Source organism: Gopherus flavomarginatus, chromosome 4 (assembly GCF_025201925.1).
Source record: "Gopherus flavomarginatus isolate rGopFla2 chromosome 4, rGopFla2.mat.asm, whole genome shotgun sequence".
Taxonomy (NCBI): Eukaryota; Metazoa; Chordata; order Testudines; family Testudinidae; genus Gopherus; species Gopherus flavomarginatus.
The window spans coordinates 7,885,519-7,908,047 of record NC_066620.1 but is presented as its reverse complement, the minus strand read 5'-3'; the positions used below and the strand labels follow the sequence as shown (position 1 = coordinate 7,908,047).

General features: G+C 37.3%; 1 protein-coding gene across 8 annotated transcripts in view; it reads left to right on the top strand.

Moving 5' to 3' along the window:
• Positions 1–22,150, top strand: part of GPCPD1 (glycerophosphocholine phosphodiesterase 1) — a 73,618-nt gene extending 51,468 nt beyond the window's left edge. For 6 of the 8 annotated variants that reach the window (XM_050952117.1, XM_050952116.1, XM_050952118.1 and 3 more), the window contains 9 exons: positions 3,682–3,774; positions 5,613–5,690; positions 7,462–7,501; positions 11,042–11,103; positions 12,610–12,675; positions 13,535–13,671; positions 15,890–16,025; positions 16,428–16,588; positions 20,687–22,150. In XM_050952117.1, the coding sequence (XP_050808074.1) occupies positions 3,682–3,774; positions 5,613–5,690; positions 7,462–7,501; positions 11,042–11,103; positions 12,610–12,675; positions 13,535–13,671; positions 15,890–16,025; positions 16,428–16,588; positions 20,687–20,876 (963 nt within the window). In that variant the 3' untranslated portion in view covers positions 20,877–22,150. Of the gene's footprint in view, positions 1–3,681; positions 3,775–5,612; positions 5,691–7,461; positions 7,502–11,041; positions 11,104–12,609; positions 12,676–13,534; positions 13,672–15,889; positions 16,026–16,427; positions 16,589–17,695; positions 17,855–20,686 lie in introns of those variants that run through there. The other 2 variants (XM_050952121.1, XM_050952123.1) reach the window with 2 other exon arrangements.
• Positions 22,151–22,529: the final 379 nt, after the last annotated feature.

The following is a 22,529-nucleotide window of genomic DNA, read 5'->3' as shown; positions in this document are numbered from 1 at the left end:
CCCCTTCCCATCTTCTTAATGGCCCTACTGGGACCATTGTCAGGCACACAGACATTATGCCTCCCATAGCTCTAGCATGGCCTATCAAGAGTCACGGAGACACCCTCCTTCGGCTGCCACATGAAGGGCATCCAAGCCCCTGAACCATTAAGAGAGGAACAGGAGGCTGAAGTAGAGGAGATATCTACCCTCCAGACTAATTTCTCATCATCACCAGACAATACAGTGATGCACCCTCCACTGTCGTTGACTGATGACTTTAAGCTTTTTCAGGAGCTGGCCCAGCAGGTGGCAGAGGCACTCTAGATACCACTACAAGAGGTGACTGAGCCATACCATAAACTAGTGGACATTTTACATTCTTCTGCATTGTCCAGAGTAACCTTCCTGATTAACGAAGCTGTCTTGGACCCTGTCAAACTCATATGGTAGACCCCTGCATCAGTCCCACCAACATGCAGGCGGGCCAACAAAAAGTACTATGTGCCAGCAAAAGAGAGACAGCTTCTTTTCTCTGACCTACCTTTTAATTTGTGGACATGGTGAACTCAAGAGGCTGCCAGCACCATCTCAAAGCTACCCTCTACAACTGGGACTGGAAGCGTCTAGATCTTTTGGAGGGAAAAAAAACATTCATCAGCCAACCTGCAGTTCCGTATTCAAACTATCAACCTTAATGGCAGAATATGATTATTTAAACTATTCAAAACTAAATTCCCTTATTGAGCAGCTCCCAAATTCTCACAAAGAACTTTTAAAAACATTGTTAATAAAGGCCAATTGGTGACAAAGAGATCACTTCAATTTGCGCTTGAAGCAGCTGACATGGTGGCAAACTTCATCTCTACTGCAGTTGTGATGAAACGAGCCTCTTGGCTGCACTTACCTGGTTTCCGCAAGGAGGTGCAAATGACTCTGGATGACCTTCCATTTGAAGTTTCAAAACTGTTCATTGAGAAGACAGACGTTCCCATCCACACTTTAAAGATTGCAGAGTTACTCTTCAAACGCTCAGAATCTACATGTCTGGTTAGAAGAGAAAATATACTCCTCAACCTTCATTCAGACTCCGTTCATCACAGTACTTATCTCAACGATCATATGAACCCCAAAGAAAGAAGTCCAGGTTCCCTGTACAGAAACCTTCAGGCTCTCAGCTTGCTTCTTCACATCCACCTACCTCAAAATGACATTTTTGACAGATTGGTTGAGGTGCTATCAGACCACTCTCCTCAGTACCATCTGACGCTGGAAAACCTTGCTCATCCCTGCGGATGGCTCACCCCATTCCGCAGCACCTGGGAACAGATAGCCTCCGACAAACGGGTGCTGAGGATTATTTGAAATGGGTACTTCATCCATTTCACCTCCCTCCCAACCCTTAATGTCCTCCTCGGTCCCTTTTCAGGGACGCTTCTCATGAAAGCCTGCTACGATAAGAGATAAGCTGTCTCCTCAGTGTAGGAGTCTATAGCAAGTGCCCATACATCTTAAAGGCAAAGGTTTTTATTCTTGCTATTTCCTGATACTCAATAAAAAAGTGAGATTGAAGAGCCATACTACACCTCGGAGCACTGAACAAATTTGTGAAGGCTCAGAAGTTCAATATGGTCCCCTTGACGATGAGGTTGTTTATGAAAGCTTATGCCTAAATACATCTGTTAGTCTTTAAGGTGCCACCAGACTCGTTGTTGTTTTTATGGATACAGACTAACACGGCTACACCCAATACTTGATTATTCCAGTGTTGGAAAAGGGAGACTGGTTCTCGTCCCTCAACCTTCAAGATACTTGCTTCCACATTTTGATCATACCAAGTCACAGACGATACCTCAGATTCACACTAGGCCAAGACCATTATCAGTACGGAGTACTCCGTTTGGCCTCTCATCAGTCCCCAGAGTATTCTCCAAGGTTCTCTCAGTAATGGCAACCCACCTACACTCCCAGGATATTATGATTTACTCACACCTGGACGATTGTCTCTGCAGGGTGTGTTCCGTCACTGAAGCCCAGCTAGTCACCATCTGCAGAACAAGTACCTGGATACCTGCACACCTGCACATACCTTTGCAGAACTCTGTGCGATCCTAGGGGACTTTGCTGCAGATGCCAGATTTGACGCCAGGGTACTATCATCCGTAAATATATTCGACTCCGAAGTCCCAGCCTCCAGTGGGGGATACTGCTCAGGAGTCATCTACAGTTGAGCGTCTATGAGGACATTACTAGAAGATGGTACTTCCCTTGTGCAGTAGTGATCATTCTTTGAGATGTGTGTCCCTGTGGGTACTCCATGCCCACCCTTCTCCCCTCTACTTCAGAGTTCTCATAATAAACTCAGCAGTAGAGAAGGAACTGAGGAAGGTCGTCTGCACAATGCTGGTTAGCCTTGTGGCAGAGCATACGAGGGGGAGGAGACTGTGCATGCACAGGCTAAACAGACCCCACTACCAAAGTTCTCTGATCAGCAGTGCAGGGATGCAGATATGCCTATAGTGGAACACCTACAGGGACATACATCTCAAAGAACGATTGTTACTGTACAAGGTGAGTAACTTCTGCCCTTAGAGTTAGGGATTTTTGTTAATCAACACTGATACTAGTCATTCCCTTAAAACAAAGTTCCTGTTTAGTCCAGTGGAGATGTGGTCTTTCTATGAAACTAAGTTTTCAAGAAATGGAAATTGGCTCTATGCTATTTTATTCTCTACTGATCCACCTGTACTGATGTTCTCTTGGTGGCTAGAGTAAGAAACAGGTGACCATGATGGGAACACAGGAATTACCAATGGAGAGGAAAACAGCAGTGGTCTGTAGATCAGGATCCTGTCTTTCCATCCTCTGAAGCATTGGATGTAGGGAAAATGAAAAAAATAATTCTGTGAGGTACTATATAAATAAGCCTTCTGAGAGAGAGAGTGGAAATGTCCTGGACTTCCTATTTAGCTTCTAAAGCTAATGGAGGGAGAATGTATGATCCAGGTATGGGAATTTTGAGTGCTACCTTCAGAGGACTTGATTTACTTCTGAATAATTCCTCTTTAATCAACGAAAAATAAAGCTGGTCTTCAATTGACTTTTCTAATAAAAGCAGCACATGTTGTTCTTAAGCTTTCTTCTTTAAAAGGAACAAACTTTCTAAGTGCTTTTATATAGTTATAACAAAAAATAACAATTTAGCTCTATCCAAATAAGTTACATTTATTTATTTGATGCTGTTGCTTTAGTTTTTAACTGATACTTGAATGCTCATCAGCATTTTCAGTATCTCAAATCACTCCTTTGAGCAGACCTTAGCTTATATGTCAGAGCAGGGAAAGGCATGTAAATTTCAGTATATGAAGTGTATCTCCTCTCATGGCTTTTCTTCAGTGAAGAGTGCATAATACTCTGACACACACTTGAACCCTTAAGAGACTGAATAAATAATAGCTATCAGACTTGCATACTGGTTATTTAAATATTTTTTCCTGTACATTGTTTATCAGTCGTTGAACTGAAGAATTTGGTCAACATATAACCAATAGTTCCCTACAGTGCTGTACTGAACTCTAACTTTTTGCAGCTACTGTAGTTATTCTATTTCATTTGACATACTATATATAAAATTTATAAATTTGAAAACTCTCTTCTGAACTCTCAAGTTCTTATATGCAGTTTTTTCTTTCTTCTCTGCAGGGAGCAGCATTTGTGGAATTTGATGTACATCTTTCTAAAGATCATGTGCCTGTTGTATATCACGATCTTACTTGTTGTATGGCTATGAAAAAGGTATATATGAATGTGCTGGCCATATTTCTGTTGTTAGTGTGACAATTACTGGAACTCAAATTATTTGATTGAAATGTCAAGGTGTCTTGTAAAAATAGTTCGGTAACTCAGAAAAAGTATGGAATGGAAACAAACAGTACAGTCTTAATGTATTGGAAATGATGGGTTTGTATGAAAATATACCATAAAAGATGAGCTAATTTAATAGTAATTCTTTATCTTGACATTAGGGGCCCTTCAGATATGTGATCTGAAATACTTCCTTCCATGCTGTAGTACAGTGGTTCTCAACCTCTTAGTCCATGACCCACAAAATAGCAGGAAATTCCTGTAATCTACCATATCTTGCAAGTCTTCGTGGCCATAATAGATTGTCACAAGTTGGATTTTTTTTTGGTCTTTTTTGTCTTCTCAGCCCCTTGAAGCACTGCTTACCCTATCTTAGTACTTAAAATTTTGTGGGGAGGAAAATTGGGGCTGAAGAACATCTCTGGGGTTGAGTGGTAGGCCAGAAAGGATGGAGCCAGGGCAGAAGTGATAGTAGCAGGAAGAAAGGTCCTAGAAGCAAGCTGTTTCTTCAGTCACCTGCCAAAACAGTTCTACTGTTTTCTCACAGTAAGGGTATAATCCTCGAGGCCCCTGTATGTGACTTATTGGATGATCAACACTGTTATAGTGCATACTGATTATGATAGAAATTCACTAAGGCGGGCACAATCTTACAGCAGACTTGTAGAATTTCTCTTAAACCTCCAAGTTTCATAGCATACAGTTTGTTGAATATTGTGTATGAAAAAGGTGACTATAGATTTCATAATAAAAATGGGACACTTTTGTGGCAGAGTTTGTCACAAAATGCTTGAGTGCACCACATTCTCTCATTGGATTTGTCCACATGGCTCAGCAGAACAAGTCAGGTAGGCTGAACCCTCCGTCTTCTGCTTTCTTTCCTCTTCTCTACATTTTGACATCCGTAGAGAAGAAAGAAGTGAAGGTGGAGAACTTGACAGTTCTGCACACCTTTTCCCCTGAAAAGCTTGAGCAAGTGTTTTTTCACTGAGTAGACAGGATTATCAACTCCTTATACTCAGTTTGCAATATTGTCACCTGACACATGACAAGCTTTGGCTTTGAATTGTGCTTGGCATGAAATGTGCACTCAGTATGTGATTGATTGAAATGGGTGTACAAAACATCTTAAATCAGTATAGCAATGTTTGAACAAAAACTTTTTAGTTGGAATGGGAAGAACATTTGAAATGAAAAATGAGGACAGATGTCTTGAAAGAAGTTCTTGGGACACTAGAACATCATATGAAAACCAGGACGTGTTCTCTTTATCAGTGTTTGAGATGTTCAAAACAAAAATTTGGAAGCGTTGTCAAATGAGGTGTTCGGGGTTTTAGAATTTTTATTGTACACTTTCCATCTTGTGAACTTCAAGTTAAATGCAGAGTAATGTCAATAAATTAATGTTTTTTTAAATGAACAAATGTAGGCAGTTACAAGAATTTTTAATAACGTACAGCAACAGCCTGGTGCATAGTTCACCACTTGAAAATTAAGTCCTAAATTGTGCTTGCAAATCTTAATTTTGCCTTAACTAAGTGCACTGAGACAGTTACTGTTTTGCACATCAAAACACCACTTTTGAAAACTGGTCTTCTCATCCATAAATTGATAAAGTGCCATTTTAACGTTATCAGTGGCAAACAACGTATTTGTTAGTGTGCTTTTCTAAATGCTTTTGTGATGTCTGTCTTGAAATAAGTGTATTGCTTATCATACTTTTCTAGTGCATTTTCAACATTTAATGTCAAATACATATTTTTTCCAAGAAATGCGATGCTGAGCCATTGGAATTGTTTGAGATACCAGTAAAAGAACTTTCATATGACCAACTGCAATTATTAAAGGTAATGTCATGGTAGGCTAGTTTGGTATGTTGCTGCACAGTAGATGTTTGTATTAAAACTGGATATCAGACCTTCATTTTGAAATAGTTACGGTCTGAGAGAGCTCTTGCTGCTACTCTGAATGTACTACACAGTAAGTAATTTAAAAGCATTTGACTGTTTTTTTTCTTTCAATTTTAGCAGAGAGCATTCCTTATGGAAGACTAGTTATATATCAAGATGGGAGTTTAAATATTAAGCCATATGAATTACTGAGCACAAAAAATTACCTCTTAGTTGTAGATGACAAAGTGGATGTCCTTTACTTTCCCAAAAGCTTAATAAAAAGGGATATTCTTGGAGAAAGATATAAGAGATTGGGAGTAGGGGGTTTAAAATTCAATGGCCATATCTGTAGTATCACTACCATGATACTCTGAATATACTGAAGATGAGGTCAAGGGCCTAATTTTCAGAAGTGCTAAGTATTCACATCTTTCCTAGAAGTTAATGGAAGTTGAGGGTACTCAGTAACTCTAAAAATCTGGCACTAGGTTTTTTTTTCCCCACGTTAACAGGATTTTTAAAGGTATTTTTACTGTTGTGATCAATAGCTTTTCAAGAAAATAGCTTATTTTCTGATCGAGTGCTACTTTGTTTTCAACTTGTTCTGTCCTTATAACTCTCATACACTGGGTGGAAAGGTGGAACAGAATACGAAACAGACCCAGATGATGACCCATTAACATTGAGTATTACAACAATATGAGTTAAAAAAAAATAGAATAGCCTGAAGATGGTGTTAGAAGTCATTTGAAGCTGATAGTTCAGAATATTTGCCAAGGAAGGGATATAAAAACTATATTTGTTATTTTGGGGGGGTTGTCTGCATTAGGAAAAGACATCGAGGGTAGATCAGATAATCCTGGCTTAATCTAGACAGACCCTTGCAGTTGAGGGCAAAGATTAAGAATGATGCATAATCCAACTTGGTCAGGCAAAACTGGAGAGTAAGATATTGGTCTGTCACTATGGATACCATGGGGGCATTGACTTTCTGGAAAAATAGAGAACAGGAGATGAGTCTGGGAAGCATGAGAGTTGAAAACGGGGATGAAACTGCTTATTTCAGAGTCAAAGAAAGATGTGGCTGAAACAAGAATTTTAGATACTCTTATTTTCTTAAATTACCTAATTTTCTCCTTCAGCCTCAAAGAGAAAATTGAGCGGATGCAGAGTCTCAGCCGAAGCCCCACCGTATTTTAAGTCAGATCCATGGCCCCATCCCATAAACTGTGGTCAGCCTTCTGCTTGTAGTGGGGCCCAGAATACAGAAAGTATACAGACAGATTAGATGAGTTTTCATGGATGCACGTTATGGTCATTTGCAAACCGAGTACATAAGGAGAAGGCACATTATGAAAATTGTGCTTTACATATCTTAACTTTAAATTCTATCCTTATCTCCCTGTCCACTTGTACTTTTTTTTGGTTGGATAATTTATTTTATATATGTAATATAAAATATATATATTAAAAATATTTATTTATTTATTTTTACTTTCTCTCTAAAATCATAAAATAGGCAAGTTGGAAAGAAAATAGATGTGTATTAGAATTTTTTTCTGTCTTCCTACCAGAACGGCATGTTTGGCAGACCTTTTTAAACTTTTAAAAACAAATGTAAGGGAATTCAGAAGGAAAACTCTGATTGTTCTTTTACCAAAATAATACAGTCTCTACAGATAAAAGGATACTTGTTAATTTAATATATTCTTTTTGTGATCTTTAGCTGGCTCATGTGACTGCCTTGAAATTAAAAGATCACAATGGTATGTACTAATATAAGGCAGCAGATAAAAACACTTGTAAGAATTTATATTGTCATTGAAATGTTTACTTTCCAATCAATTTTGTTTATTCCTAGAAATTGAAAGTTGAGATTTTCAAATATCTGAGAGCGCTATTCATCACATAGTATTTTCACAGGGAAGTTATGTATAAAGGCATCACTGGTAGCATGTAATATCATTCTCCAACATATTTAAGAAAAATTGTAATTACTCTGCTAACAAAATCACCACCAGTGTCTACTTCCAACAACTTCTTGACCGTACTGGTTTCTCAGCTCCTGATATTCCAGGGACAAAGACGGACCTTGCAGTGTGCCCTAAAATGCCAGTAAACTTGGGCTGTTATAAAATATGTAACACAGTCTCTGTTGCTGCAGAATTTCATAGTACTGTTCACTACAGAATTAAATATCACCAGGATTTAGTTAGTTCTGATAACAATGAAATACGTCATTTTGCTGCATTACAAAAACTTTTAGTGCACTATTTAAATTTGTAACCTAAGCTGAATTTCTTTACCACTTGTGTTGCCATTGCGCAGTTGATGTAATGAAGTGAACACTATCATCAATTTACTGGACTTGCTCAAAGTATGAGTACATTATTGAAACAAGGCCCTGGGGAAATAAGAATAACTAGAGGAGTCTCTCAAAGCTGGAGTTTCTTATCAGATGTAAGAATTCTGTGTTCTCAGCCATTTTCCTTGATGCCTTTCATAATAAGCTTCATCAGGAAAATGTGAAATGTTTTTTTAATTGACTTTTGGTCTTTTAAACCTTCCTTAAGATCACTCATTGAATCTTTTAGTTTGTATATGAATTTCATATATTAGACCAGGAATAGGCAACCTATGGCAAGTGTGCGAAAGGCGGCACACGAGCTGATTTTCAGTGGCACTCACACTGCCCAGGGCGTGGCCACCAGTCCAGGGGCTTTGCATTTTAATGTAATTTTAAATAAAGCTTCTTAAACATTTTAAAAACCTTATTTACTTTACATACAACAATAGGTTAGTTATATATTATAGACTTATAGAAAAGGACCTTCTAAAAACATTAAAATATATTACTGGCACGCAAAGATTTAAATTAGAGTGAATAAGACTCAGCACACCACTTCTGAAAGATTGCCAACTCCTGTATTAGACCGTTATCCCACTCAGACTTGGCAATGTACTTTTTTAATATTTCCATAAAAAAGATGTACCTTTTCAGAATCCATTATGCAAACTGTAGTTGAATCTTAACTTCTTTTCCAATGAGCATATCCCCGGAAATACATTCAAAATTACTGAATTTTGAGGACTGGCATACAAATACAGAAGCAAATTGTCCCAGGTTTTGTGCATCACACTGTACTATATTAAATTGAAGTACAAGTAGCAAAATATATTAAGATTTCATCATGAACTAGTAAATGTACTGTAATTTGTTTTTTAAGTTTTAGTAATACCACTTAGCCGGAGATGCCAATTAAAGTATTGTGCAACTGAACTTTTGACTGCCACTTTCATGTATAGAATGCATTGACTAGCTTAATTTTGATAAATATTATTCTTTTGTGTCTAGTTCTTGTTGGATACATGTCTTCCAGCATTAGGTGTTTGCAATTCGCAGTGTTGCCAACTCAGATTTATTGGAAATAACGTGATTTTGGCCACCTCTATAGGCAGTCTTGCGATGATGTCAGAAGTTCCCTCCATTATATAATTTGGGGAAAGCAAAATCAGAGTGAGCTCCCCACATACTACACTGTAGTCTTGAGGAAGGTGCACTGAACTGCAAGCCCAAGAGACCATGAATTTTAGTTTCAGCTCTTTAATATGTCCATGTCCTTCACAATTATGAGCCAAGGTCTCATACTTTTGTCTTGGAGAAGGGGTTAAGTATCATTCATCCATTTCACAGGATAATGGAGAATGTGTATAAGGTCATTTTAGAGCTGGGAATCGAATCTAGATGTCTAATATTAGAGAGCCACATCTTACCCATTTTGACAGTTTGCCAAAGGAACATGGCAAATTAGATGCTTCTGTAACCCATGCTAACACAGCGTGGCTCTGTCACCACACACAGCAGCTTATGACTTTTTTATTGTGGTTTCCATGTTAAAAAAATCTGGTAAAGGCCTGTGCTTTTACATCCAGAGGTCTGTCTCATTCCCCAAAGACAACAAGCAGGGATATTGTTCTATTTAGCTATACTGTCTGTAACCATTAGACCACAATCTGGTCCTGTAACCAGAAGGAAAAACCAAAAACTCTGATGCCCAGTGTTAGGCTGTTTCTCAAATGCAAGTGTAGTCCACTGGCATTGTGTGTATGATGTCTCCCTGTATGGACAGGTTCCTACTGAGGATAACAGCATGCTTTTCCTTTCTCGAGTTACCCTAGCAGAAGTAGAAGAGATGGGTGCTGTGGAACAGAAGGTTTAAACTCTGACAGTGACCCATGTGGGAGTGAAATAAGTGTGTGTGCGCGCAGGCATAATATGAATAAAAGTCTTGCGACCCTGAAGTAAGAGTTGGAGTGGTTTATATTGCAAAACATTGCATTTTGAAGTGACTTTACATGTGGTATTAACAGTTATTGTTGCATTTTTTTGTGCTTATACTTTGGTTTAATGGGAGTGGTCACTTTAAGAACAAAATGTGAGATTAAGACTGCCAATGGAGAGAGGTATTTGAGGCTGAGAGTAATATGTGGAAGACTGTCTGTGGTTCCTGAGTGGAAGATGTTGTCTCTAATTTTCCAAAAGGTCAGAACTTCTAGAAAACAAGCTTAATTCTCAAAGTATACCATTAGCACTTATAGTGAACTATGGGTATGTCTACACTACAGTAAAACACCTATGGCTGGCTCATGTCAGCCAACTCGGGCTTGTGGGGCTAGGGCTGTGGGGCTACAAAATTGCAGTGTAGATGTCCAGGCTTGGATTGGAGCCTGGGGTGTGTAAACTTCTCTCCTTATAGCCCCACAGCCTGAGTCAGCTGGCACAGGCCAGCTGTGGGTATTTTTATTGCAGTGTAGACATGCGCTGTATGTCTCAGGGCTTTGCTAATGAGCTGTAGAGCCTTTCAACCATAGTTCACCAGTATGAAATCCAGCTCAGCAAGGATTAAAAGGCATTCCCATTTAAAGGAAGTCTGGTAGCCTCGGAGTTCAACTTTCAGCTGCCCTGTCACAAACTTTGCACTATATTGTAAGCTCTTCGGGGCATAATTTCTTACTATATGTTTGGACAGACCATAGCGCAATGGGGGACCCATGTCAGTTGAGTACTTGAGGAAAAGCTCACGCAGCATGGGCCAAAATCACCTTGTTCACTTATGTTTGAGCTGGCAACACTAAGTTTCACACATGTTGGAGGTGGGGTGGGAGGAGTTAAATAAGCAGAGGACAAACTTCAAAAAAAGTTAATCTCTTTAAAAATCTCATGATTTTGAAGACAGTCTCCTAATTTGGGGGTTGGCAATACTGCTATTCGCCTTATTTAAATATATTTTTTTATTTAATTTCAGCATCTTTTAAAGGGGAGGAAAGCCCTGCTTCGGAGAACCAACCATTTCCGTCTCTCCAGACGGTAAGCAGCAGTCAGTATAGAACTAGACAATGTTGAGCAATATAATACTAGACAAATTGAAATTTGCAAATATTTATAAATAAGTTTGGGTTCTTGCATGCTTAATGGAGAAGTGGAGTCTAGAACACAAACTTCCAAAGATTTTTGTCACAGGACGAGGAAAGGGTTCAAAATGGAACATTTTTTTGACTGTCTACATGCACATAAAGTCAGGGCACTGAAATGCTGTAATTGTCTAGTAAATCACTAGTGTAGCTTGTATAACCACTGTAAATGTATCAGCCACATTCAAAACCTCTTCAGTTTCCAACATGAATTATAAATGGGACACCTTTTGATGTACTGCTTCAATTTTGAGGAAGAGCCAAAAAAGATCTGGAAAAAAAAATTCCATTTCTTTCCAGTTCCTGAATCATCCTGATTTTTCTGCAATAGGAGCTCACTGGTGGGTAATGAAATACTTCTTCCCAGGAGTTGATAAGATGCTTTTTACCAGCAACAATGCGTTAAAGCCAAAGAAAATGGGTGGAGTGGCGCTAAAAGGAGGCTATGGGCCAGAACTTTAAAAAGTGGCCACTAATTATGGATGGCTCAGTTTTTAGGTACCCAGCTTGGCACCTAGAGCCTGCTTTTCAGAAATGCTATTCATCCACAACTCTAGAAGTTTTTGGGACCTGCAGGTGCTTAACATCTCTGAAAATCAGACCTCTGGGGAGTGACAAATTGGGCACCAAATTTGAGGCACCTGCAATTGGTGGCCACTTTTCAAAACTTCAGCCTTAGAATTGCATTTGTTCACCACTTAGCTTCTGCCACTTAGCACGGGCGCATATATCACTGAGTGAGTACAGTTCCAGTATATTCCATTAATAACTAATCTTTGCCAAAGTTGTGTTTCTGAGTTGGCTTTTTCTTCAGAAACTGTTTACCAGAGTTAGTCTGTGATAATGCTTGAAACTTTTTTTCCTTGAACTGTGCTTCTATTTGCCCCTTACAGCAATTGCTGGGTACTTTTCTCCCAAATCCAAATGAAAGTAATTAACTCTTTCTTTTGTCTGAGAGGTAAACATGAACAAATGGATAATGAACTGGCCTAGACAATTTATGGCTGTTAACCAGGGAAATTGTGACTTTTTTCATGTATCAGGGCAATTGTTTTTAATATGTAAACATATGTAATAAGTAGCCAAACAGAAAATGTATGCACTAAGTATTTGTAAATTGTAAATAACGTACATCCCAAAGTGTTAGTACATAAGAAATTAGTTGCAGATAATGCTGTAGCTAATTCTTGAAGGTTTTTCTCATTATTCCATTGACCCACTTTGGACCAGAGTAGAAAAAGGATAATGTGCCTTTAAGTGTTAAAGAATCATATGTGTGCTGTACTTCTTGGCCATTGCTGGGTGATGTTTCAGCATTTTTTGTTCTGTATTTATCCTTGCCAATAGTACTTAATGAACAGCATGTGATTTGGTCCCCTTTTTATAATACTATTGTATCCAGGTTCTGGAATCCCTTCCTGAAGATGTCGGGTTTAACATAGAAATAAAATGGATCTGCCAACAAAGAGTAAGCAATTTATAATGTTCCTTGTTGTGATAACTTGTGTTATATTGCAGACTACCATGCATATCTTGATATGTCAGTTTGCATGTGACACAGACCTAAACAACTTTGATTAAATAAAAATAGTGGTAAAATAGTAATTAGGCTTACCCAGACTTTTTTTTTTCTTTTGAACAGTTAAAGGCAGTTTTGTTTCACTGACGGTGTATCCTACTAGTTTTAGAACTAGAAAATAAGACACTGAACCTGCAAATAAACAGACATGTACTTCCCTTTAAGCACATGCGCAAGTATTTGTATTGTGATTATAATGCACAACTGACCATTTTTTTAGAGGCAATCCTCTTCTAAAGATGAAAAGATTCCTGAGTTATTTATATAATTAAATATTGCTACAACATTTATACACTTGCAGGTGGTTGTACAAAGCATCTAATGTTCGTTGCCCTTTCCTTTATTCATTTATATTACATTTGGCTTTTTAATATATTTTTGTTTTTTAATATAACCCATTTTTAAATGATTTTGTTATGCAAATGATCTTTTAATTTTAGTAGACTTCATGAATAGTTGATGTTCCTAGGAATAAAGTAAGTTGTTTTAATGAATCTTGAAAAGTCCATTTAAAGTTATAAAACTTTAAACACTGATTTAAAAGCTGCATATTTCTGAACAATTTTGTTGAAAGCCAGCTCCATAGTGTTGCAAACAGCACTTGGTAGACTGGAGAAGAGTGCTATTTTTTTATTCATATTGACGAGCTGGATTCTTTTTTCACTCAACTTCAGTAATAGACTCCTGTCGTTGGAAATAATTACAGTAGTCATTGAGTTAGTTCAACTACTTGTTCTTGTTTTTATAGGATGGGAAATGGGATGGCAACCTGTCAACCTATTTTGATATGAACCTCTTCTTAGATATAATTCTAAAAACTGTTCTAGAAAATGCTGGAAGAAGGAGAATTATATTTTCTTCATTTGATGCGGACATTTGCACAATGTAAGTTACAACTCAACTTTAAACCATTTTTGACTCAATAGATTTCACTTTCGGTGTTAGTGCACAATGGAAAACTCATTTAGAAGTTATTTTTGTGACTTGAGTTTGAATGCCAACATGCTTAGGTTTAGTTGCTAAACATGGATTTAGACCTTTCATCCATCTGACTCCTGCCCAGAAATATAATCTGTAAACAAAGCCAGCAGCATATTAAGAGAAAAGGCATTGGAAAAAATAGAGAATTTACTATTTGTTAAAGTGGCTCAGTTGTCTGAGTAAACATTTTATTTTCTTAAAACGGGGAAAAGAGCAGACTTTATACTGGGGTTTCACTTTCCTTCTGGCTTTAGTTTCCTGGCCATTCCAGCATGTGTCAAACTGTTCCCTCCTCTTGGCTGGAGGATAAAATATTTAGTGTCTCAGAACAAGAAAATATCTGTTTTGAAATACTCTGCTTCACAGTACTACATAAGGAAAGTCAGGACCAGATAACAGCGCTAATGTCTCTTCGATTATAGGACAGTTTTGGGTAATGTCAGTGTCCATATGCTGCTGTGCAAACAAATGCCGAGACAGTACACTTACTGGTAGCAACCAATTCTTGTCACAATAGATGACCATGTTAGAACAGGACGTATCATCTTTATTTGACAGTTATTTAGTGCACGCAAATTAAATATACATCTATAATGATAGAATTCTCTATTGACTATTTTCAACAAATCTCCTGATTAAAAAAACAAACATGAAAATTCTTAAATTATATAAATACAGTTACTGGATATTGGCTTTCTGTTGTGGCACATCTTATGTTTGTTTTTGGGTGCTGAATAAAGAAGTGATAGACCCTGAATAGGGAACTTAAGGTCCAGGACATAGCGTAATCGACATACTACACCAGTCTTTGTATGGAAATATTGCAGAATTTCTTACTGAAAGACTGTGTAGAACAGGGGTCGGCGGCCTTTCAGAAGTGCTGTGCCGAGTCTTCATTTATTCACTCTAAGGTTTCGCATGCCAGTAATACATTTTAACATTTTTAGAAGGTCTCTTTCTATAAGTCTATAATATATATCTAAACTATTGTTGTATGTAAAGTAAATAAGGTTTCAAAATGTTTAAGAAGCTTCATTTAAAATTAAATTAAAATGCAGAGCTCCCCAGGCCAGTGGCCAGGACCTGGGCAGTGTGAGTGCCTCTGAAAATCTGCTCGTGTGCCGCCTTTGGAACACATGCCATACGTTGCCTACCCCTGCTGTAGAAAAATCTTTAAAGCAGAGATTTGAAAGAAGACGGGTACTTGACAGTAAGAGGACTTCCAAACATAAGGGACAGCCTGGGAAAAAAGAGTGGAATAAGGGTGCAAAGGGGTTAGTTAGGAGGGGGCAATGAAAGGTGAAGAGTAAGTGATGGTGGAGTCAAAGTTGATGAATCGCCAAGCCCAGAATACTACTTGAGCCTATTACTATTTCATAGCTGTGCTGGTGAACCAACTCTGAAGTGGTCAAGGTGGCTTGGAAATGTTTTACGTTTGCTGTTGTGTGTTTTACAGAGGGAAAAATGATAGAAGGCTACTCTCTTCTAGAATTTTATATATGGAAAACTTTGGGGAGGGGGAACATACTTTAGCTTACTTTAAAAGTTGAAATATGTAAATCTCTAAAATGGTGAAAGGGACAGTGGTATGTTGTACACACTGAGGCAAAACTGCAGTGTTTATCTGTTGCATCTGCAAAGGATTAAATGAATGCCCAGTAAGTAAAAGTATTCCCTTCTAACCATGAGACTGAACTTGTCATTTGTAGTGAATGTGTTCAGACATGCAGATGTGCATATTACTATGCAGGAAAGGGAGACATCACTATGCCAAATCATCTTTCTGGAATTAAAATCCAGGGCAGTTATGTCCCTTTTGCATGGGAAGAAAGGGGAGAAAAAAAATCAGTCATGTGAAAAAGAATTTTTCTCCGTTTTCTCATATTTGCCTTGTCTTTTCTGGAATATAGTAAAGGTTAGTGCATTATGTTAACTTTTTAGTCATATCCAACTGACTAGACAGACTGGTGTCTGCCCACAAAACTGCCTAATCCTTGATTAATACTTTGCATATTACATGTCAGTACAGTTTAACGGTGACTCTGCTTTTATATTCTCATCTGTGTGAGAGAAACACTACTGACGTTTCCCTTTGCAATTGTGTATTTATATTCTTTTACAGGATTCGGCAAAAGCAAAATAAGTATCCTGTGTTGTTTCTGACACAAGGAAAATCTGATATTTATCCAGAACTTATGGATCTCAGGTCTCGTACAACTCCTATTGCTATGAGCTTTGCCCAGTTTGAAAACTTGCTGGTAAATTGTCATGCTCTTGTTACTCTGTGAAATGAAACTAACTTATTGCTACATTCCATAATTGCTGATAAACTGACTTTTAAAATACAGAAGCAGAATAAGGTGACAAGCAAACTGTTAAAAGAATACATAAACATTTAGTAAACATGTTAAAGTAATGTATTTTCATTGCTTTAAAGTTCTAAGAATGCACTTCTGTCCTTTTGCATTTTTAAAGACTTGCTTCTTTAACTACTGTTCAGTAGTCATTGAATTCCTTTTTAAATCATTTAATTTTTTTTCTTTTAGTTGTCTAAAAATTGTGAAACACTTCAGTGATCAAAAGCTAGGAATGCTGACTTTTAAAAGTGTTTAGTCTAGATTAGATTTGCGTTTTCTTAAGTGTTTTTTATAACTTTTCAGGGAATTAATGTGCACACTGAAGACCTGCTTAGGAACCCGTCATATATTCAAGAGGCCAAATCTAAAGGTTTAGTTATTTTCTGTTGGGGTGATGATACGAATGACCCAGAGAACAGGAAGAAGTTGAGAGAATATGGCATTAATGGGCTAATATATGACAGGTATTTTTTTTTCAGATATTTCTTTAGAATTACAGTACCTAAAGTGAGCATATGAAATGTGTGTTCTTTCTGATCCTGCATTGACTTCACTTGGATTTTGGCCTGATTTGTGTGGGTGTTAGAATATCCTGCTCTGTATGTGTCTGTAAACCCAAGTTCAAGAGACAGTTTGTCCTAAACTCTCATACTGTCTTAGTTGCATGTGTGAAACATAGGTGACTCTTCCTTCCGTAGGAGGAGGATACGAGTACATAGATGGCCAGTTTATTGTGTGGCCTTGCGTTTGATTTCTAAAAGAGAGAACACAGTGACACAACCTCTTTACTGGTCTGGGTTGAACCCCAAAGTGTCACAGCATCTCTTCTCCAACTCTGCACTAGAATGCTACCTCTCCTTTAAAGTAAGGAAATAATGAGATGTAAGAGGAGAGGCTTGCATATAGCTTCCTGAAGCGCGCACACCACCCCTGCACACCTATAATATGATTTGGTGGACCAGTTAGTAAAGAAGCACTCTGGGTAAGCTCTAGAACTTCTCTCTCACCAACAGAAGTTGGTCCAGTGAAAGATATTACCTCACCCACCTTGTGTCTTTTGATTCTAGAAGACTGATTATTTTGTGTCCTGAGATTATGAAAAGGGCTAGGCCTAACTTGGGGGTGGAGGGGAGGTACTGGTGAAATTGTTGGCATAAAAGTGTCTCATTGATGGAAAGGACTTAATACCTCAATCAGCAGCAGTTCCTAAAGTGCAGTTGAAAGTGAATGCCTCTTAGCTGTGGAAATAAAATTATTATATAGCATTTTTCTTGAACATGCTAAAAGGTAGTTGCAGTACATGGAGGAACAACTATGATAGGTGGTGGTGTAACAGAGAGGATTCCCATAGGAATGGATCTGCCGACTGAGGGAGGGCCAGAAAGTGAATCCAGATTTCTTGAGTCCCGGTCTACTACCCAACCACAAAACCATCCTTCTTTCCTTTCCTTTTAAACTTGTGAGATTGGGCAAGTTCCTTAACTTTCTGTGCCTCTTGTTTCCCAGCTGTGAAAAGAGGCTAGCACTTGCCTATTTTACAGGGGTGTTGAAAATACATTAATGTTTTCCAGGTGCTGAGATACTACAGTAAACAGGGGTGATGAAGACAGAAGAGCTTATGTACTCTGGAAAGAACTGGGGTCTGGCTGGGAAACCAGAGGCACAGAAAATTAAGTGATTAATAGCTAAAATGTTAAAGAATTTGCTAATGATTAAAATAGTTTAACAAATTCTGTGTGAAAGTATATATTAAACCTACATTTAAAAAAAAAATTTCACCATTTTTTCACTTTGGTAAAGCTGTCGAAACTGAAGTTTCATTTTCTGGCTCTTACATTCTAGCACAAAACTGCAATGTTTAGGTTGCAACCAACACAATGGAATATTTACATCCAATCTAACAAAGTTTAATTGCAATTAAAACCATCAAGGAAAAACATTTCCAGTGTTAGTTTTGGTACATAATTGTTTTACATAACTTACAGCTTGGACCTCACCTACCTAACAATATTTTCTTAATTTCTGTCACTATTGTTGTCATGTGTACTCACAAAAACGGAAGCTTTAGCATAGATGAGGCACTGTTGGCAGCCCGGTGTAGTTAATTCTTATGCACTGATGCAAAGCTCTAGAATTTGTGTTGCAAATACTACAAGGGAATGTTCAATCCAAACTCATTGGAATAACTTCTTTTTAAAAAACAACATACGTTCTGTAAAACTGTTACACAAATTCTAAATTTGGGGCCTTAATTGCCTAAATGTTCATGTAAATTAGCAGTGCCTTCCTGTAAAATTAAAGTTAAATAGGGTTTTATTAGATGAACTAATGTTTAATAAATGTTGGACATTAATTTATATTCAACTAGCTATGTTTAATAAAAGACAGATATTGTAAGCATACAGATATAGTGTCTGCATGTAATAATTCTACTGACAAGATGTTTACTGTATAATTACTGTTTGACACCTAAATAGCATGATGACAGAAACATTAGATATAGATATTTCCTAAAAAGACTTTCTGCCTGTCATACTGGCTTCTTCATTTTTAAGCCATTTAATAATACACCTCTACCCCGATATAACACTGTCCTTGGGAGCCAAAAAATCTTACCGCATTATATTGAACTTGCTTTGTTTTGCCGAAGTGCGCAGCCCAGCCCCCCCCCCCCCCCGAGCACTGCTTTACCGTATTGTATCTGAATTCGTGTTATATCGGGTCGCGTTATATCACTGTAGAGGTGTACTATATATAGTTTGTGTGTAAACTTACATATTTGAGATTTTCCCTTTCATACTGTCCCTTCATATGTTACTTGCCTGGTACTGTAATTTTTTTGAGGACATGGACATAGTCTAGCATGATGGGTCTTAAATTCTGATTGGGGTCCATGGATGCAACTGAAATACAAATATTAAAGAATCACTCTTTAAATGATTGTTGAGCTCTGAAATAAATTTACTTTACTGTGTTACTACATGCTTCCTTGGTTACAAGCTTTCTGCTTTATTATGCATTATAAATGGTACTCCTGAAAAGCCCAGGCTGAAATGATTTGAGTATTTTGGACCTGAACATTTATTTTAAAACAAAAATATTCCAATTGACAAAACTAGTGTAGATGAATTAATAATGTTTAGTAAAGCAGATGGAAATGTTTAGTGGAATGGAAAGCCAAACTGTTGCTGTTTATTCATTGGCGCTAGAATTTTGAAACACTGTGTATTCACCCAGTATTAAAACACACTCTTATATAAATACTTCTGTAACGATATGTGAATCAAGAAATTTCACCTTCTAAGGCTGATACTGGGCCCTTAAGTTTTATACTGCATGAGCGTCAGTATCTAGTTACAACAGAATGTCACACTGATCACAGAACCACTCGGTTATGCCTTTGTGTTAGTTTGTGTTTGATATTGGTGGCACTTAAACTAGTTTTTAATACAAAGCTTTAATTGGACTTTTAAAGTACAACATTTTATACTTAACTAATGTCTAAACGAACTCTTCTTAAAAAGCTAATTATTGGGGGTTAAATAAGTGAGTTGACAAGCAAAGATGAAAGTTGGGAGCTACTGAGCAAAGAATGGAATGAACTGCTGAGTTTTGGGAGATTGGAAAGGATGCAAGGGCATTAGTTTCTTCCTGTTAGGAACCATTCAAGAGATAGTGGAGAAGAACAGACACACCTCTCTTCTACCACACTGCTGCCAGTGAGTTGTCTTAAAAATTGGACCAATATAGAATGCAGTGGCAATTTCTTTGGGGATTATTTAAACACGAACAATGCTCCTTAAAAAAACTTTTTTTTATAATTTGCAACAGCAAACTTGAATTTGGACTATTTGGATATATAATATCAGCCTTCCAGGACTCCAGCCAGTTTAATACTGGATCTGCTTCATGGGCCCCCTGAAACTGGCTTGTAAACCCCCTATGGGGCCGCAGACTCCAGGTTGAGAACTGCTGCTCAAAGGGACTGTCAAACAAGGGGCTGGAGGTTCCTTTTGAAAACTCTGTCCGGCTAAAGAGAAAAGAACAGGAAAATAGGTTTTCATTTTAATATTCTTACCACTTTACATTTCAAATGCTATAAGAGTGTTTTCCTCTTCCTAATCTTTAATAAAAGAAGGTTTAAAAGGATTTTCAGTGGTGTTTGCGATGGTACAAAGCCGGCTGAAATCTCTGCATACGAAACTCCAGACCTTGTCCAACGCTGTTTAATGTTGGATAGTGACTGGGTTATGTTAATATCTTTAGCTCATATATTCCATCTGAATTAATACAACATCTCCTGTAAAGTCATATCTTCAGAAGAATAAGTGGATGTTAGTGGTCATAGTTGCTTGCTTTTTAGCATATTATCCAGTCAAACCGTTAACCATGCTGATAAAGGACTACCGCTTTCTATTGCAGGATATGGTTTAGAGAGACAAGTTTCAAGTGTTAGCTACCTAATTTCACTCTAAGCAGAGAAAATGGAAATTTAACAGTTTATGTAGCATTATTTCTGTAGAACATCATTTCTTACAGACTTTTTATTCTCATTTATTCAGGATATATGACTGGATGCCTGAACAACCAAATATATTCCAGGTAGAACAGTTGGAACGTCTAAAGAGAGAATTACCAGAGCTGAAATTCTGTACATGTCCCACTGTTAGCCACTTTAGCACCATGTCTCTGTGTAAATGTCGTAATAGCCTTATGGAAATGAATGGCATAGATAACTTATCAGATGCTTAAGTGTGCGTAGGCAGGATTCTGCTTTCTGTATTCAATTTTCACCATTGGAGCAGTGCCATCTATGCCTTCATTTTTTTGAGCAATAACTATGTTCCTATTCCATGACAGTACTTGCTAGAATTTAAAATTCTGTTAAAATGTTAGGCCAGTTATAATTATTGTTCTGGTTTACATATACAGTTTTTAAATATCACAATCAACAAGTTCAAAATCTTAATCGAAACAAAGTACTGTAACAGTGTGCAAACATGACTTATAAAATGAGCAATCTGAGGTGTGGTAGTTTCAAAGGTGAAATTCTAGAGGTTACTGTGATACGATATTGAAACTACTGATGTATAATTTTGTCATAGATTTGATTCCAGTACTAACCTGACATCAGATTAGGGGAGTGATTGTAATGTATGCACAATTAGATCTGGCCTGAATAAATTAGTACCTCATATGCATGTATTTGCACTGATGCATCCAATTGTACAAAACCTTTGTGCCATCTTAAAATGTGTGTATATACAGTATAGATATATTTTTAAGTAAACTGCAGTGCACGTGAGCTGATTTTTCTCACTCTGTTAGAACCTTTAGGTTGCTGCCATTTTTTTCTTTACCAGCCAACTGAATGGGATAAAGTCTATATATGGCAGTTAAGGGCGAACCACAAGTACAGCTTTTAATTAATCCTGCACAACCCTGCCAAATCTCAAAACGTTGCAAATAACTTTAGAGACACACAAGATTTTTCATTGGTTAAAAAACTTTATTGTTGCACAATAATCTTAAAAGAGCAAAAGTATATAATGCACAAATTCTACAAAATGCATGCTTCAGATATTAAGCATGAAATTATAGTATTTGCAATGGTCCTTTCATCCTTGAGGTGCTAGTTGAGTGGAGGGTAGCAGGGATGAACTAAAACACTTAATCTTTGTTGCCTAAAACCATGAGCCTGTATGTAAGTATATTCAAATAAGGTTTTTACCATCTGCAGTTCATCTTACTACATGTTACAGACCACTGACTTTTGTATTCTGCAACAGTTGTGATTTTTGCTTTCAAAATTGATTTCTCAGATAATCTTTATCCTCTGTTGACTGATGTCTGTCCTCTGTAATTTATTCCAAAATTATATCTTAGAAAATCCTGTTAGGTATGTATGCATGTTCTTCAATTTGTACCTTGTAAGATAGTGTCATGGCAACACAACAGCTATAACTTTTTACTGAAGTGTTCATATCTAATTAAAAAAACCGAAATATTTATTTTTCCCTTGTAAATTGACAGTGAAATTGATAGCTTGTATTATAATCTTTAAATACTGTCATTGCTGTATAGAATTGATTACATGAACAATTGCAAATATGTATTTGGGCCTGCACTACTGAATAGTTTGAGGCAAAGGGTTTCTTTCAGCTTGCTTTACATATCTCATCGTTAAATTTCTTTTGTCCTCCACAAACAGCACAGTACTTGGAAATTGGTCTTTTATTTAAAAAAATAAATACATTTGAATTTAAAAACAGCTGTTAATTTTTCTTTAACTATTTAAACTGGTTTGAAGCCAACTGTTTAGTAGTAAATCATAGCGGTGTTACTTGGTACAGAAGTTACGCAGATCCAGATTCATAAATCTAAGACTGCAGATTGTGATGAAAT